We start from the raw sequence: 14,768 nt of genomic DNA on the forward strand, positions 1-14,768 counted from the left end.
CCGCCCCTACCCAAAATCTGTTCTTTGACCTGCTGATCCCTAAGCAACCTTATCTCAGTCAAGGGTCAGTTCTGTCCTTATCTCCTGCGAAAAATGTGTAACAGGCTTCTTTTCCTTTTCTCCCTAGAAGGAATGCAGGGTGTACTCTGAAAGGGGGGGGGGGTAAAAGAGTATTATGTCTGAGAATGGAATTGGTGAACTTTCTTACGGAATTCTAGACCCTGACCTTTTGCCTGTTTTATCCTATAAAGGAAGGACTTTAAATCTTGTTCAGTATGCCAGTATGATCTGTTCTTGCTTACGTCAGAGTGATCGTTCTCACTAAAACTGCCTGCTTTGTTAGCAAAAAGCCTTGAGTGAATGGTTTTCTCTCCCAGATAGACCTGGAGGGCAGTGGGGCTGTACTAGAACAAGTGACGCTCCCCTAACAGGAACAAATGGTGGCAGCAAGTGAGTGAACGGCGTTTGAGCCCTCAACTCCAATAGCTCTGTGCAGTGTTTGAGTAAAAGGTAAAGGTTCCCTTGCTCGAAAGCCAGTCGAATCCAACTCTAGGGTTGCGGTGCTCATCTCCGTTTCAAAGCCAAAGAGCCAGCGCTGTCCAAAGACGTTTCCGTGGTCATGTGGCCGGCATGACTAAACAGCAAGGCGCACGGAACGCTGTTACCTTCCCACCGAAGTGGTACCTATTTATCTACTTGCAATGTCTTGCTTTCGAACTGCTAGGTTGGCAGGAGCTGGAACTAGAGACGGGAGCTCACTCCGTCATGCGACACGCTCGGGTCTCGAACCGCTGAACTACCGACCTTCCACAGCCTGCAGTTCAGCGTCTTGACCACTTGAGCCACCGCAGTGTTTGAGTAGGGGGCAATTATTAAAGGAGGCTGGGCTACCCTACCTGCCGATGTCTTATGAGGACCCGATCTGTGAAATGGTCCACAGCTCAATATAACATTTTAAAAGACGGGGAAAGGGTAGTGATGTGTGCCAGCCTGAACTTGGTGAAACCCCTGAACCTGTGGGCGAGAGGCTGAGGAAGGCAGTGAACGCTCTGTGTGAGTGAGAAAAGGTGCGTCGCAGAGGCATTGAGGCTCAGACACACAGAGAGGGAGACTCCCAAACGTCTTCACTGTGGATGTTGTACCGGTTTTATTGGTAAAATTTTACACAAAGCCTCACGAACGCTGGGACATGCTTTTCCTTTTAAAGAACTTCCACTGGACCTTAATGGTGAGCATCCAGTCGTTGACGTACAAACTCTTACAAGCGGATGTGCACACGTGTGCCTCGGGGAGAAGGTGGCGGCATCCTGGTCGCGGGGATGTTCTCTGGGCGAGGCACGGGCCGCCTACGATTCATTTCCCAGCCTTCTGCGCCTTCTGTGCAGACTTGGTGACCTTGCCGGCGCCCCCACTCTTCTTCTCCACGTTCTTGATGACGCCCACCGCCACGGTCTGCCGCATGTCGCGCACGGCAAAGCGCCCTGCAGGGGGAGCACAGCGGAGGAGAGAGTGAAGGGCAGGTTTTGGCAGACCGACACTGGCAGTGATGCCAGGGCAGAGCTGCAGCCTGTCCTTCTGTTCTGGAGTCTTGCAGGGCACATGAATCTGCCGTAAGAACACCAGAAGAACATCCAGCATCCTGTCTCACACACTGGCTAACCAGTTCCTCTGGAGGGCCAACAGCAGGGCATAGAGGCCGAGGCCTTCCTAAGAACACCAGAAGAGCCCTGCTGGATCAGACCAGTGGTCCATCTAGTCCGGTATTCTGTCTCACACAGTGGCTGACCAGTTCCCCTGGAGGACCAACAATAGGACATAGAAGCCAAGGCCATCATAAGAACATCAGAAGATCCCTGCTGGGTTGGACAAGTGGTCCATCTAGTCCAGCATCCTGTCTAACACAGCAGCCAACCAGTACCTCTGGAGGGCCAACAACAAGGCATAGAGGCCAAGGCCTTCATAAGAACATCTGAAGAGCGCTGCTGGATCAGGCCAGTGGTCCATCTAGTCCAGCATCCTGCCTCACACAGTGGCCAACCAGTTCCTCTGGAGGTCCAACCAGGTCCAACAATAGGGCATAGAGGCCAAGGCCTTCATAAGAACATCAGAAGAGCGCCGATGGATCAGACCAGTGGTCCATCTAGTCCAGCATCCTGTCTCACACAGTGACCAACCAGTTCCTCTGAAGGTCCAACCAGGTCCAACAACAGGGCAGAGAGGCCGAGGCCTTCATAAGAACATCAGAAGAGCGCCGCCGGATCAGACCAGTGGTCCATCTAATCCAGCATCCTGTCTCGCACAGTGGCCAACCAGTTCCTCTGGAGGTCCAACCAGGTCCAACAACAGGGCATAGAGGCCAAGGCCTTCATAAGAACATCAGAAGAGCCCCGCTGGATCAGACCAGTGGTCCATCTAGTCCAGCATCCTGTCTCGCACAGTGGCCAACCAGTTCCTCTGGAGGGCCAAACACAAGGCATAGAGTCCGAGGCCTTCATTAGAACATCATATCTGAGGGCAGTGAAGTTCTGCATTCTCGGTGCTTGGGGGGCAACAGTGGGAAGGCGTCTGGAAGTCTGTTCCCACTGGTGGACCTCCTGATGGCACCTGGGTTTTGGCCACTGTGTGACACAAGAGTGTTCAACTGGATGGGCCATTGGCCTGATCCAGCATGGCTTCTCTTATGTTCTTAAGGCAAGAGACAAACAGAGTTGGTTTTACATTGCCTGCCTCTGTATGACAACCCTGGACGTCCGTGGTGGTCTCCCACCCAAGTACTAACCAGGGTCGACCCTGCTTAGCTTCCAACATCACTAGCCCGAGGCCAGTCGGGTCTAGGCAAAGGCACCGTCTCGTTAGGCACATGATATAAAATCAGCAATTCTCACCCAAGGGTGGGTACTGGGAGAAGCTCTCCACACACATGGGCTTGCCCGGGATCATCTCCACAATTGCGGCATCCCCGGATTTCAAGGATTTGGGGTTATCCTCCAGCTTCTTGCCGGAACGTCGGTCGATCTTCTCCTTCAACTCGGCAAACTTGCAAGCGATGTGGGCAGTGTGGCAGTCGATGACGGGTGAGTATCCGGCGCTGATCTGACCAGGGTGGTTCAAGATGATCACCTGACGAGCACAGAGCAACACAAAAGTCAGAGAGGAGGAGATCTTTAGAAGGACCGAAGGATACTGCAGTAGAATTCTTCCTGCAGCTGAGTGGGTAGCACAACATACGTAAGCAACACTGCCCTCTTGTGGGAGTCAATTGAAAAGCAGATGCCTCTAACCTTACAAAAACAAGATGTTGGCTGGTATCTCGTATTTACTCGAAAGGAAGACAACCCTCCCCCCTCCCAATGTTATACACAAAAACGTTTTTTAGTACTGGTACAATGCTCCCTCTAAGCTGTGGAGTTTGGGAGCAAGAACTCTTCTTTGTGAGCTGCTGGCATTAAAGCTGTGAGCGAGCGATTCGGCTACTGCATCAATTAGTTTGCGCTGGAACCCTCCTTCCTGAGTCGAGACAAAAAATGTGTCAGCCGGAGGCTAAAAAACTGTGAGCTAACTCACACTAACTCAGCTTAGAGGGAACAGTGGTAATCAGGGGTCATTTCCTGCAGGAGCGCACAGGAGCAGAGCTCCAGCAGTAAGGAGCCCAGGGGGCGGGCACATGCAGCAAGCCCCGCCCCCCTGCTCCCAGCAGCCCTCAGTCGGGCCACAAGGAGCAAGAAGCAGCCAGGTAAGTTGCAGAGCCCCCCTCCCCCCCGCCCGCCTTCAGGTACAAGCTCTCCCTCCTCTGTCAGAGCAGATCTGCGAATCCCTCCCCCCATATCAAGCAATCCAAAACAGTCCAGTGGCACCTTTGAGACCAAGTTTTATTCAGGTACAATCTCTCCCTCCTCTGCGAGGACAGATGTGCACGTCCCCCCCAATAGCTAGCCATCCAAAACAGTCCAGTGGTGCCTTCTGACACACTTCCGATGATGTCAGGGGGTGTGGCATATGCAAACGAGTTATGCTAATGAGTTATGCTAATGAGCTCCTGCACCTCTTTTTCTACGAGATGACCCCTGCTAGTAATATATCCAGGGCCTACCATTTCCCCCCAACAGTGATGCCCACATGCAACGTGATGCCCCCCCCAAAAAAAACATCTTTTCTGGTGGCCAAGTGTTTTCTAGAAAGTGGGTGTGGCCAGGTGGGGCTACTGCCCAGCAGGGGGGCTTCTGATTGGTCACTGGAGATCCAATCGGCTGTACGGATTAAAATAACATTGTTTAGGCACGAGCGGCCACCAAAGTGTTTCTTTTATTCTCTCTCTCACGTTTCCCAGGACATCTTTAAAAATCACTTTTGTCCCCTGCGCTCCTCATCGCCCTGTGTCAGAATTCCCAAGGGGCCCTCTGGCTCAAAAAGGTCGGGGACCCTTTGACGGGGACAATCAGGGGGCTCCTAAGCAGAGTCAGGCCCGCCAAAGTCAGTGGGCTCAGACGGATGCAACTCTGCTTAGCAATTAAGGTTGCCAACAGTCCTGGAGAATAAAGATGTCCAGCCCCCTTTTTGGGGGTCAGAGGCTTAATGGGGTGTTAAGCTGGTGGTGCCATTGACCTCCATGCCATGAAAAGCTTCAGCGGCCTGTTTCCACGCCTGTAGCCTCAATTAAAGAGATAAGACATTCTTCTCCAGGACTGTTGGCAACACGATATGACTGTGCTCAAGGCTCTTTTTGTAGAAAAAGCCCAGCAGGAACTCATTAGCATAACAGGCCACACCTAACAGCAGAAACTCATTAGCATATTAGGCCACACCTAACAGCAGAAACTCATTAGCGTATTAGGCCACACCCCTGACAGCACAGCTTATTAGCACATTAGGCCGCGCCCCCATGTTACCAGAAGTGTGCTCATCCAACCACACCCACCTTTTGCTTCTTATTCTGTTTACCTTGTTTGTTGTCAAAACCCAGGGCCTTTTTTTGGAGCAGGAACTCCTTTGCATGTTAGGCCACACACCCCTAATGTAGCCAATCCTAATGAGTTTCTGCTGTTGGGTGTGGCCTATTATGCTAATGAGTTCCTGCTGGGCGTGGCCAACTTGGGAGCCAGCCGGAACTCCGTTCCTGTGCGTTCCTGCCCAAAAATAGCCCTGCTTATGTTATATATCCTCAACCATGCTGAGTATGGCTTAATCATTCCCCTCTTGGGATTACCTCGTTGTGCCCTGGAAAAATCCAGGAAGTGAAATGTTACAATAGCACGACATTCAACAATGTGAAGACCCTGTCCCTCATAGGACTGCCAATCTCCAGGCAGCAGCCAAAAAGTGAGAGATCACGGGAGAAGACTGAAGTCCGATCGAAACGACCGTGACAAAAATGGCGAAGAGTCCAAAAAGATATATTAGCAAAAATATTTACTATAATAATAGTGAGTTTCTGGGGAAATATCTTCTTGTAACGCTCACGCGCAATTGATTTTGCGCAATAACGAATACCCGTTTCACATAGAAACGGGGGTTTGTAGAAAAAGCCCAGCAGGAACTCATTAGCATAACAGGCCACACCTAACAGCAGAAACTCATTAGCATATTAGGCCACACCTAACAGCAGAAACTCATTAGCGTATTAGGCCACACCCCTGACAGCACAGCTTATTAGCACATTAGGCCGCGCCCCCATGTTACCAGAAGTGTGCTCATCCAACCACACCCACCTTTTGCTTGTTATTCTGTTTACCTTGTTTGTTGTCAAAACCCAGGGCCTTTTTTTGGAGCAGGAACTCCTTTGCATGTTAGGCCACACACCCCTAATGTAGCCAATCCTAATGAGTTCCTGCTGTTGGGTGTGGCCTATTATGCTAATGAGTTCCTGCTGGGCGTGGCCAACTCGGGAGCCAGCCGGAACTCCGTTCCTGTGCGTTCCTGCCCAAAAATAGCCCTGACATATTTAAATTATTGCTGCTCATCTATGGATTTCTTAGCCATCCCAGCTTATGGAAGAGCCCTCGTTTTAGCCAGGTTCAGGGTGTGGTCACATGCGGCAGATAAAACTGGGGGGAAGAGAGGCTATTTCCTTCGGAGGAATTTGACCCGCCGTTGCACAATCACACCTCCCTTTGAAGCTGCCGGTGCAGCCCGTCAGTTTGTGATCAGGCACAACTGCGGGTGAGTCATTTTTTGTGTGTGTGCCATTTGTTTCTCATGCACTTAAATGAGGAATCGATGAACCGCACCTCCGCACTGAGGGCTCCCTGTGGAGTTTGCGATGATGCACGTACTGCGAGGGGGGGGACAACGGCACAGAGTCGGGATGGCCTGATCAGACCATCCCGACGGCCAGGGCTTTTTTGGTAGGAAAACCCCAGCAGGGAACTCATTAGCATAATAGGCCACACCCAATATCAGAAACTCATTAGCATATTAGGCCACACCCCCGACCGCACAGCTCATTAGCCTATTAGGCCACACCCCCATGCCTTCCCTTGGCTTCCCCGGGCGCCCCGCAGCTGCAGGACACTTGGACAAGCCAGCCCTTGGACAGGCCGGGAAAGTCACGGGAGGCATTTAAAGGCTACCCTGATCCTTCCAGTGGCCCCCCCGGCCCGTCTGCCTCACAGTTGCCGGGGGTGGTGGTGTCACTCTCCAGGCCTTCCCTCTGTAGCCAGGCACGCAGAGGTTTTGGCTGTAGTGGGCGTGGCCAGCTCTGAAGCCAGCCGGAACTCCGTTCCTGTGCGTTCCTGTCCAAAAATAGCCCTGCCGACGGCATGAGAGCACACTGGAGTGATCAGACACGGGAAAGTCCGTCTGTGGCCCATCGCAACCCGTTTACTACCGGATTCCCCCTGGGTGTCTTTTAACTCTGCTTTTGCAGCGGAGCAGAACGGGTTGCCGACGGCTGCGGGGCGCTTCCCAGATGTTGTTGTCTGATCACACCCTTTAAATCCACCCGCATTCGTGCCTACGTCGGGTCCAATTGTACGTATGATTTGAGTAGGTGCTATTCTCAAAAGCCCTACTCCGAGCGTTGACGTGGATGTCGAACGGGTTCTATTGAAACAAGGCAGCATGTCTTATTCTTTTGTTAAAGATATAAGCAATTAAGAACACAGCTGACTGATCCGCTAGTTCCCAATACGAGACATGCCGCTAGTAAGAAAGCTCCAATTTTTGCTCGGTGGTTTTGATCCAGCTGTTTCCAGCAGTGAAATTTATTCTGGGTTTGTTCAAATATAAGAGGCAGAAGGAGAATCTAAAGAATGTATGTATGATCAAATAAATAAATTCTAGAAAGTAAAATAATTATTAAAGGGGGGTGGAATTCTGCTTTGCCGTTCAGCATGGGTCGTTCACAGCCTATAGGCGAAGAGCTAAGAACATAAGAGATGCCAATGTTGGATCAGGCCAAAGGCCCATCCAGTCCAACACTCTGTGTCACACAGTGGCCAAAAATACCAGGTGCCACCAGGAGGTCCACCAGTGGGGCCAGGACACTAGAAGCCCTCCCACTGTTGACCCCCCCCCAAGCACCAAGATGACAGAGCATCACTTGCCCCAGACTCCCTATCTATACCTTGTGGCTAATAGCCACTGATGGACCTCGCCTCCATATGCTTATCTAATTCCCTTTTGAAGCCGTCCATGCTTGTAGCCGCCACCACTTCCTGTGGCAGTGAATTCCAAGTGTTAATCACTCTTTGGGTGACGAAGTACTTCCTTTTATCCGTTCTAACCCGACCGCTCTGCAGTTTCATGGAGTGCCCATGAGTTCTTGTATTGTGAGAAAGGGAGAAAAGTACCTCTTTCTCTACCTGCTCTATCCCGTGCTGTGCCATTAGAGAGGAAACAGCCACTTCCTCCGGGGAACTGATCTCTCTAGTCTGAAGATAAGTTGTAATTCGGGGAGATCTCCAGGCGCCACCTGGAGGTTGGCGACCCTAACTCTTAACTAAGTTTTTTGTTAAGTCTCTTGCGGGCCCATGCTAAGAAGGGGCGTAAAAACATGGTAAAATAAGCCTGCCTCCAAATTAAACTAAAGGGTCATGTCATCTCTGCATCTTCCCCTTCTGAAAATAGAATTTTCACTTTGATGGAGGGACGCACATTCAGACCTACAAAATTGCTGTTACCAGAATAAGTTGTGGTGGTGATGAGGCTATACCTATGGACCATCACTAATACCAGGAGTCCAATTATAAGTTCACAAGGAAACAACATCTGGTTTAATTATATGGATACTAAAATTAGGTAACAGGTCTTTGAATGTGTGTCTAGAATATATAGATAATAGTGACCACTGAGGAAGGCCCTTAGGGGCCGAAACACGTTTGGTCTTCAGTTGTAAAGTTTTTACCCATCATTTGTATGTAAAGTGGACAAGCTTTTACAGTCTGATTTTAGACAAAGCAATTTTTAATCAGGAAAGTTTTAACACGTGTACACCTTAATAAATATTTGTACTTTTTCATCTATATGGTTTAGCTTAGCCCTATTTGGTTCATAGTCATACCCTGGGTTGAGTCCCCCCCCCCTTCCCCCCAGTTTTTCCCAGATGCAGCTCAAACGACCACCGTTACCCCGGACAGGCCGCTTTTTCAAAATGGCTGCCGCCAACGCCCTGCTGACCTGAGAAGTGAACTGGGCGGCCTCTTGAGGCGGGTCGGACTTGCTGTCCCCGCAGACGTTGCCGCGGCGGATGTCCTTCACGGAGACGTTCTTCACGTTGAAGCCAACGTTGTCCCCGGGGAGGGCCTCGCTCAGGGCCTCGTGGTGCATCTCCACCGACTTGACCTCTGTGGTGATGTTGACGGGGGCAAAGGTCACCACCATCCCGGGTCTCAGGATCCCGGTCTCCACGCGGCCCACGGGGACAGTCCCGATACCTGCAGAGGACGGCAAGGGGGGAGCAGAGCAGAGCCACGTAAGATACACCGAGGGACTTGAGATGGCTTCAGGGGAGCGGCCAAGTTGCCTTGTAGTATCACAGGAACACCAGGGGCGTGACGCAGAGGCAGGCAAGGGCAAACCACCTCTGAAACGTCTCTTGCCTTAAAAACGAGTCTGCCAAACAATAGGGACCTCGAGCGTATGTGATATACAGAAATACAAACCGCAAGGGTAGACCATCCAAAAAATGCACAGATTTCGCAAGCTAGCAATAGACATCAGTCTAAATTTAATGAAATGGAGCATAAATTTCTTACTAAATGGTATAAAACACCAGCACAAATTGCAAACATGTTCCCAGGTATGAGTCCTAGATGTTGGCATTGTAAACAATCGAAGGGATGGTATTCCCATATGTGGTAGGAGTGCCCAGAGGTCAGAGTATTCTGGACAAAGATATTACAAATTATAAAAAAGACATGTAAAGCATCATTACACATTAACTTTAATTTAATGCTAATGAGTATAGTAGGTAATCCAGCAATAAGCAAAGAGAGCCAAGCTTTGTTTAAAGCCATGATACTAGCAGGCAAAGCAGTAATAGCTCTAGGCTGGAAGAACAAAAATAAATGGACAGTAGAAATCTGGCATAATTATTTGTTTGATCTCATACAGTCCGACATAATCGAAAAGCTGGAACGTAAGGCCACATGGAAAGACAAGACTACGGAGATCACGATGAAGTGGAAGACCAACCTGGAATGGATACCGACAGAAGGAGGAAAAGACATTCAGAGCAAGATTCGGACTTTGTGCCCGTGGCTGGGAATATAGGACTAAAGCTTATAGGATAGCATAGGGGGGAGGGGGGAGGGAAAAAACTACTATGTAAATGCATGGTTAAAAGATAATATGTAAAATTTGTGTAAAACAATTTAAAAAATAAATATTTTAAAAAAGCAATAGACATCAGTCTATTGCAACATAATTATAGTAAATCAATTAATAAAGTAGAATTGGTGGTCACAATTCAAAAGCACAAGTTGCAATACAAACATTTAACAAGAGAAGGTATGACAATTCAATGGTAGAAAAAGAATCCAACAGGAGACTCCTCTATATCCTTTCAGTATACTAGTGTCCAAAAGACCTCAAAGTCCGCAAACAAGCCAGAGGATGTCCCATAGCACAAAGAAACTTCTGCAGCCAAAAACGTCCTTCCTAGGTATGCCAGACGTTTCAAAGCATTCTTCCTCAGTTATATGGCTGAAAAATGGAACTACAACACAACAATATAACAATGAAACACGAGAAACCAAAGGCAATGGCAAACCACCTCTGAAATGTCTCTTCCCCTAAAAACAAGTCTAGCTCACCACCTGGTGGTGCATAATGCTAAAGAACTAGAACTTCTGAAAATATTAGGATCTCCTGGCTATTCTACACGCAATGCCATGTGAGGAGGACGAGCACTTGAATAGCAACCAGATTTTCAGAAGAAGAAGAGATTGGATTTATACCCCGCCCTTCACTACCCAAAGGAGTCTCAGAGCGGCTTACAGACTCCTTTCCCTTCCCCTCCCCACAACAGACACCCTGGGAGGTGGGTGGGGCGGAGAGAACTCTGACACAAACGGCTCTTTTGGGAACAGCTGTGCCAGAGCTTGTGACTGACCCAAGGTCACCCAAGCTGGCTGCATGTGGAGGAGTGGGGAATCAAACCTGGTTCTCCCAGATTAGAGTCCACGCACTTAACCACTACACCAAACTGGCTTAACAGGGGATTAGCTTTCTAGAGTCAAAGCCCCCTGCATCAGATACTTGGGGCAGAAGCAGGATTTCTGTTTAGTATCCGGGATCTCCTCAAATTCTCACAACTGCACTCTAAAGTGCAGGTCTGTTGCTAATATTGCACACTTTGCTTTCTGTGCCATGAACAGGTTATGCCTGCCCGCTCCAATAAACGAAGCGTATGCCACCGCTAAGTGTGTTGTTGGGAACAGACCACTGTGAGTATCCGTTTCAGCGAAAAGCCATGTTGCTCTGCAGGAGAACAGCTCAGGCGCTTCAAGACAAGCTAAAGGAGGCAGTTTCCATCCATGTCGGCGACCGTCGGCAAGTGGATTTTTCCCATTCCACGCAGTAAAATCCAGTTGCAAAGTGCATCGAAAGTGGATTGAAAGTGTGCTGTTTAGTGTGTGTAAAAGCGCAATTCGTGTCCAGTAGCACCTTAGGTAAAGGTAAAGGTTTCCCTTGCTCAAAAGCCAGTCGAATCAGACTCTAGGGATGCGGTGCTCATCTCCATTTCCAAGCCGAAGAGCCAGCGCTGTCCGAAGACGTTTCCGTGGTCATGTGGTCGGTATGACTAGACGCCGAGGTGCACAGAACACTGTTACCTTCCCATCGAAGCTGTACCTATGTATCTACTTGCAATTTCTTGCTTTTGAACGGCTAGGTGGGCAGGAGCTGTGACCAGAGATGGGAGCTCACTCCGTCATGCGGCACTCGAGTCTCGAACTGCCGAACTGCCAACCTTCCGGTCTGCAGTTCAGCATCTTAACTGCTTGAGCCACCGCAGCCCCTAGTAGCACCTTAGGGACCAACGAATAGTCAAAGTTCCCTATGTCCCTTCGGTATCTGACACAGAGACCTTCAACTCTCAAAAGCTTATACCCTGAAATACCCGTCAATCTCTAAGGTGCTACTAGATTCGAAGTAGTTTTGTTTCTGCTGGTTTGGGGAAGAAACAAGGACTTCAGCATTGCTGAGTGCTGGAGATAGTGGTCCAGCTACTGACATTTTACTAGGTATCGTAACCACACTTTCAAGTCTATCTTCTCAGCCTTAACAGCTAAAAACGCAGCCTGTAAAAATGAAATCTGAGACACCGAAGATGTGGAATTCAACACCGAATGTCCAGTTCCGTGCTTGCCTAGGACAGCCACAAAATCACACAGTATGCAGAGCTCTGGCTGTCTTACTCACTAAACCCCCGTGGGGGAGGTGTTAGCCGGCGAACGGAAGGTCCAGCTCGGAAGCCTGGGAAAAAAGACCTCTTCGGCATTAAGAAGCCTGTGATGAGCCAATCCGGCCAGGCGGTGGCAGTGCGGCACTACGACTCAAAAGCAGTCCTGGAAGAACTGACGTCATCTAGAAAAAGTGAATGCCGTCCGGAACACGCCTGAAGCTTACAGCTGAACTAAATCCCCGTTGGCTGCAAAACTGTGCGATTTAAGGAATTATATGTTGTCCTCCCTTACCCCCTATGAAACATTGTTAGTCCCTTGTGAAAACTCGTGTAACTGTAAATCGCTCAGAGCCAGCAGCTCTGCAGGATGAGCGATCAATAATTCAAAAGGTATAAAAAGGTATACTCCCGCCACAGTTAGAATGTTTACAAACATTCCATAACGTTGCAGCGGCAACTCTGCACCTCGGGGCGGATTCTTGCAAGATGCTCTTGCTCTAAGACACCTCTTCAAACGTGCCTCATTTGAATTAACTCTTTTTTTTAATGAATACATTTTATTTTCAAAATAAAACCAAACATAAAATTGGGGTACAACATTTCATGTTGATCTTTTCCTCTAGTATAGGCCCCAACTACATGTGCCAAAACACGCGTGGTGGGGGGAGGCGTGGCTATTTGTGCCGTCGCATTCTGATCCGCCATTATGGGATCAGGCGGGACAGTGGCGCACCGGGGTTTCGTCCTTCGGCGCGCGCTGCAAAGAGGACGGCCGGAGGGAATAGGCGCGCGCCAGCGCGATCACACCGAACGAGCCCGTCTGCAGCCCGTGGCAAACCATCTGCTAGTAGATCTTTGCAGGTACTTTTTAGAAGATAAGAAGAAGAGATTGGATTTATACCCTGCCCTTCACTACCCAAAGGTGTCTCAGAGCGGTTTACAAACTCCCTTCCCTTCCCCCTCCCCACAACAGACACCCTGTGAGGTGGATGGGGCTGAGAGAGCTCTGACAGAAACAACTCTTTTTTCAAGAACAGCTCATCAAAACTACGGCTTGCCCAAGGTCATCCAGCCAGGTGCAGGTGGAGGAGGGGGGAATCAAACCCGGTTCTCCCAGATTAGAGTCCGCGCACTTAACTGCGCATCTTCGGCGGCACGCCATGGGTTGGCCACGGGTGCACGACGCTTCCCAGATGTTGCGGTGTGATCGACCCCCGAAAATCCGCCCAGCATCCGTGCCTCTCGCGCGGCAAATTCTCCGTGTGGCCGGGGCCATAGTGCCTCATACATTATCTGAATCTATATCATTTCCCCACCTTGCGCTATTGTATAAAAGTTGCAAATATATGAATACACAATTTCTTATTTTCTACTAATACGGACTTTGTCTAAACATTTTATTAAATTCTTTAATTAGATACAGAAGACGATTTACACCCAGAAACCACAGAGACGTCGGCCAGGTTTTCATCTCACCTCCAATCTTGTAAACGTCCTGAAGGGGCAGGCGCAGAGGCTTATCTGTGGGGCGGGTGGGGGGCAAGATGGTATCCAGGGCTTCCAGCAGGGACACTCCGCTGGCGTTCCCTTCCTTGCGTTCCACTTTCCAGCCTTTGAACCAAGGCATCTGTGAGACAAAATGGTGGACGCGTGAGGCGGAAAGGCATCGCTGAGGGATTAAGGTTTACGACTATACTACATTTTTATTCTACCCTTCCCAGCGCAGGATATCTTACACCATTCCCCCTTCCCCACTTTATCCTCACAACGACCCTGAGAGGTAGGTTAAGCTGACAGAAAGTAACAAGCCCAAGGTCACCCAGGGAGTTTCGTGACAGAGTGGGGAGCTGAATCTGGTCCCTCAGAGCCGAGTCAATCTTCCCTCTAAGCTGCGGATTCTTGGGAGCAAAAATTCAACTTTGTGAGCAACTGGCATTACAGTTGTGAGCAGGTGACTTGGCTACTGCATAAATCAGTTTGCTTTGGAGCCATCCTTCCTGAGCTGAGACAAAAATGTGTGAGCTGGAGGCTAAAAAACTGTGAGCTAGCTCACGCGAACACTGCTTAGAGGGAACACTGGCCACTACGCCAGACCGCCTCTCAAGAGACCATAGAGAGCAGATTCCAGACAGAGGAGCCCCCAGAGGGCCAGAAAGGTCAACTCAGTTCAGAGGTCAACCAAAGAAAAAACACCACATATGCTGTCATTCAGAGTTCACTCAAATCTTTACTTTGTATGTTGCAGTTGTGATGGATCCCCCAACTCAGATCACAAATGCAGGAGGTATGTCTGAGGCAACTCTCCTTTTCATGTGCCAATTCCCAGCCCCAAACAGCTGCAGTTTGCCCCCACATTAAGAACATAAGAAGATCCCTGCTGGATCAGACTGTTGGTCCATCTGGTCCAGCATCCTGTCTCACACAGAGGCCAACCAGTTCCTCTGGAGGGCCAACAACAGGGCAGAGAGGCCGAGGCCTTCATAAGAACATCAGAAGAGCCCTGCTGGATCAGACCAGTGGTCCATCTAGTCCAGCATCCCGTCTCACACAGTGGCCAACCAGTTCTTCTGGAGGGCCAACAGCAGGGCATAAAGGCCACGGACTACCCCTAATAAGAAAGTAAGAAGAGCCCTGCTGGATCAGGCCAGTGGTCCATCTAGTCCAGCATCCTGTCTCACAAAGTGGCCAATCAGTTCCTCTGGAGGGCCAACAACAGGGTACAGAGGCTAAGGCCTTCATAAGAACATCAGAAGAGCCCTGCTGGATCAGACCAGTGGTCCATCTAGTCCAGCATCCTGTCTCACACAGTGGCCAATCAGTTCCTCTGGAGGGCCAACAACAGGGCAGAGAGGCCAAGGCCTTCCCCTAATAAGAACATAAGGAGAGCCCTGCTGGATCAGACCAAATAGTCCATCTAGTCCTATCA

General features: G+C 49.7%; 1 protein-coding gene across 1 annotated transcript in view; it reads right to left on the bottom strand.

Annotated features, from left to right (window-relative positions):
* Positions 1–1,123: 1,123 nt before the first annotated feature.
* LOC107109946 (elongation factor 1-alpha 2) overlaps positions 1,124–14,768 on the bottom strand; it is a 38,777-nt gene continuing 25,132 nt past the window's right edge. Inside the window, exons 4-7 of the mRNA XM_015410657.1 lie at positions 13,319–13,469; positions 8,614–8,870; positions 2,886–3,120; positions 1,124–1,481 (exon numbers count right to left, since the gene is read on the bottom strand). Of these exons, the coding sequence (XP_015266143.1) occupies positions 1,354–1,481; positions 2,886–3,120; positions 8,614–8,870; positions 13,319–13,469 (771 nt within the window). The 3' untranslated portion in view covers positions 1,124–1,353. The remainder of the gene's footprint in view (positions 1,482–2,885; positions 3,121–8,613; positions 8,871–13,318; positions 13,470–14,768) is intronic.

Source organism: Gekko japonicus, unplaced genomic scaffold, assembly GCF_001447785.1.
Source record: "Gekko japonicus isolate JY-2015 unplaced genomic scaffold, Gekko_japonicus_V1.1 scaffold4749, whole genome shotgun sequence".
NCBI lineage: Eukaryota > Metazoa > Chordata > Lepidosauria > Squamata > Gekkonidae > Gekko > Gekko japonicus.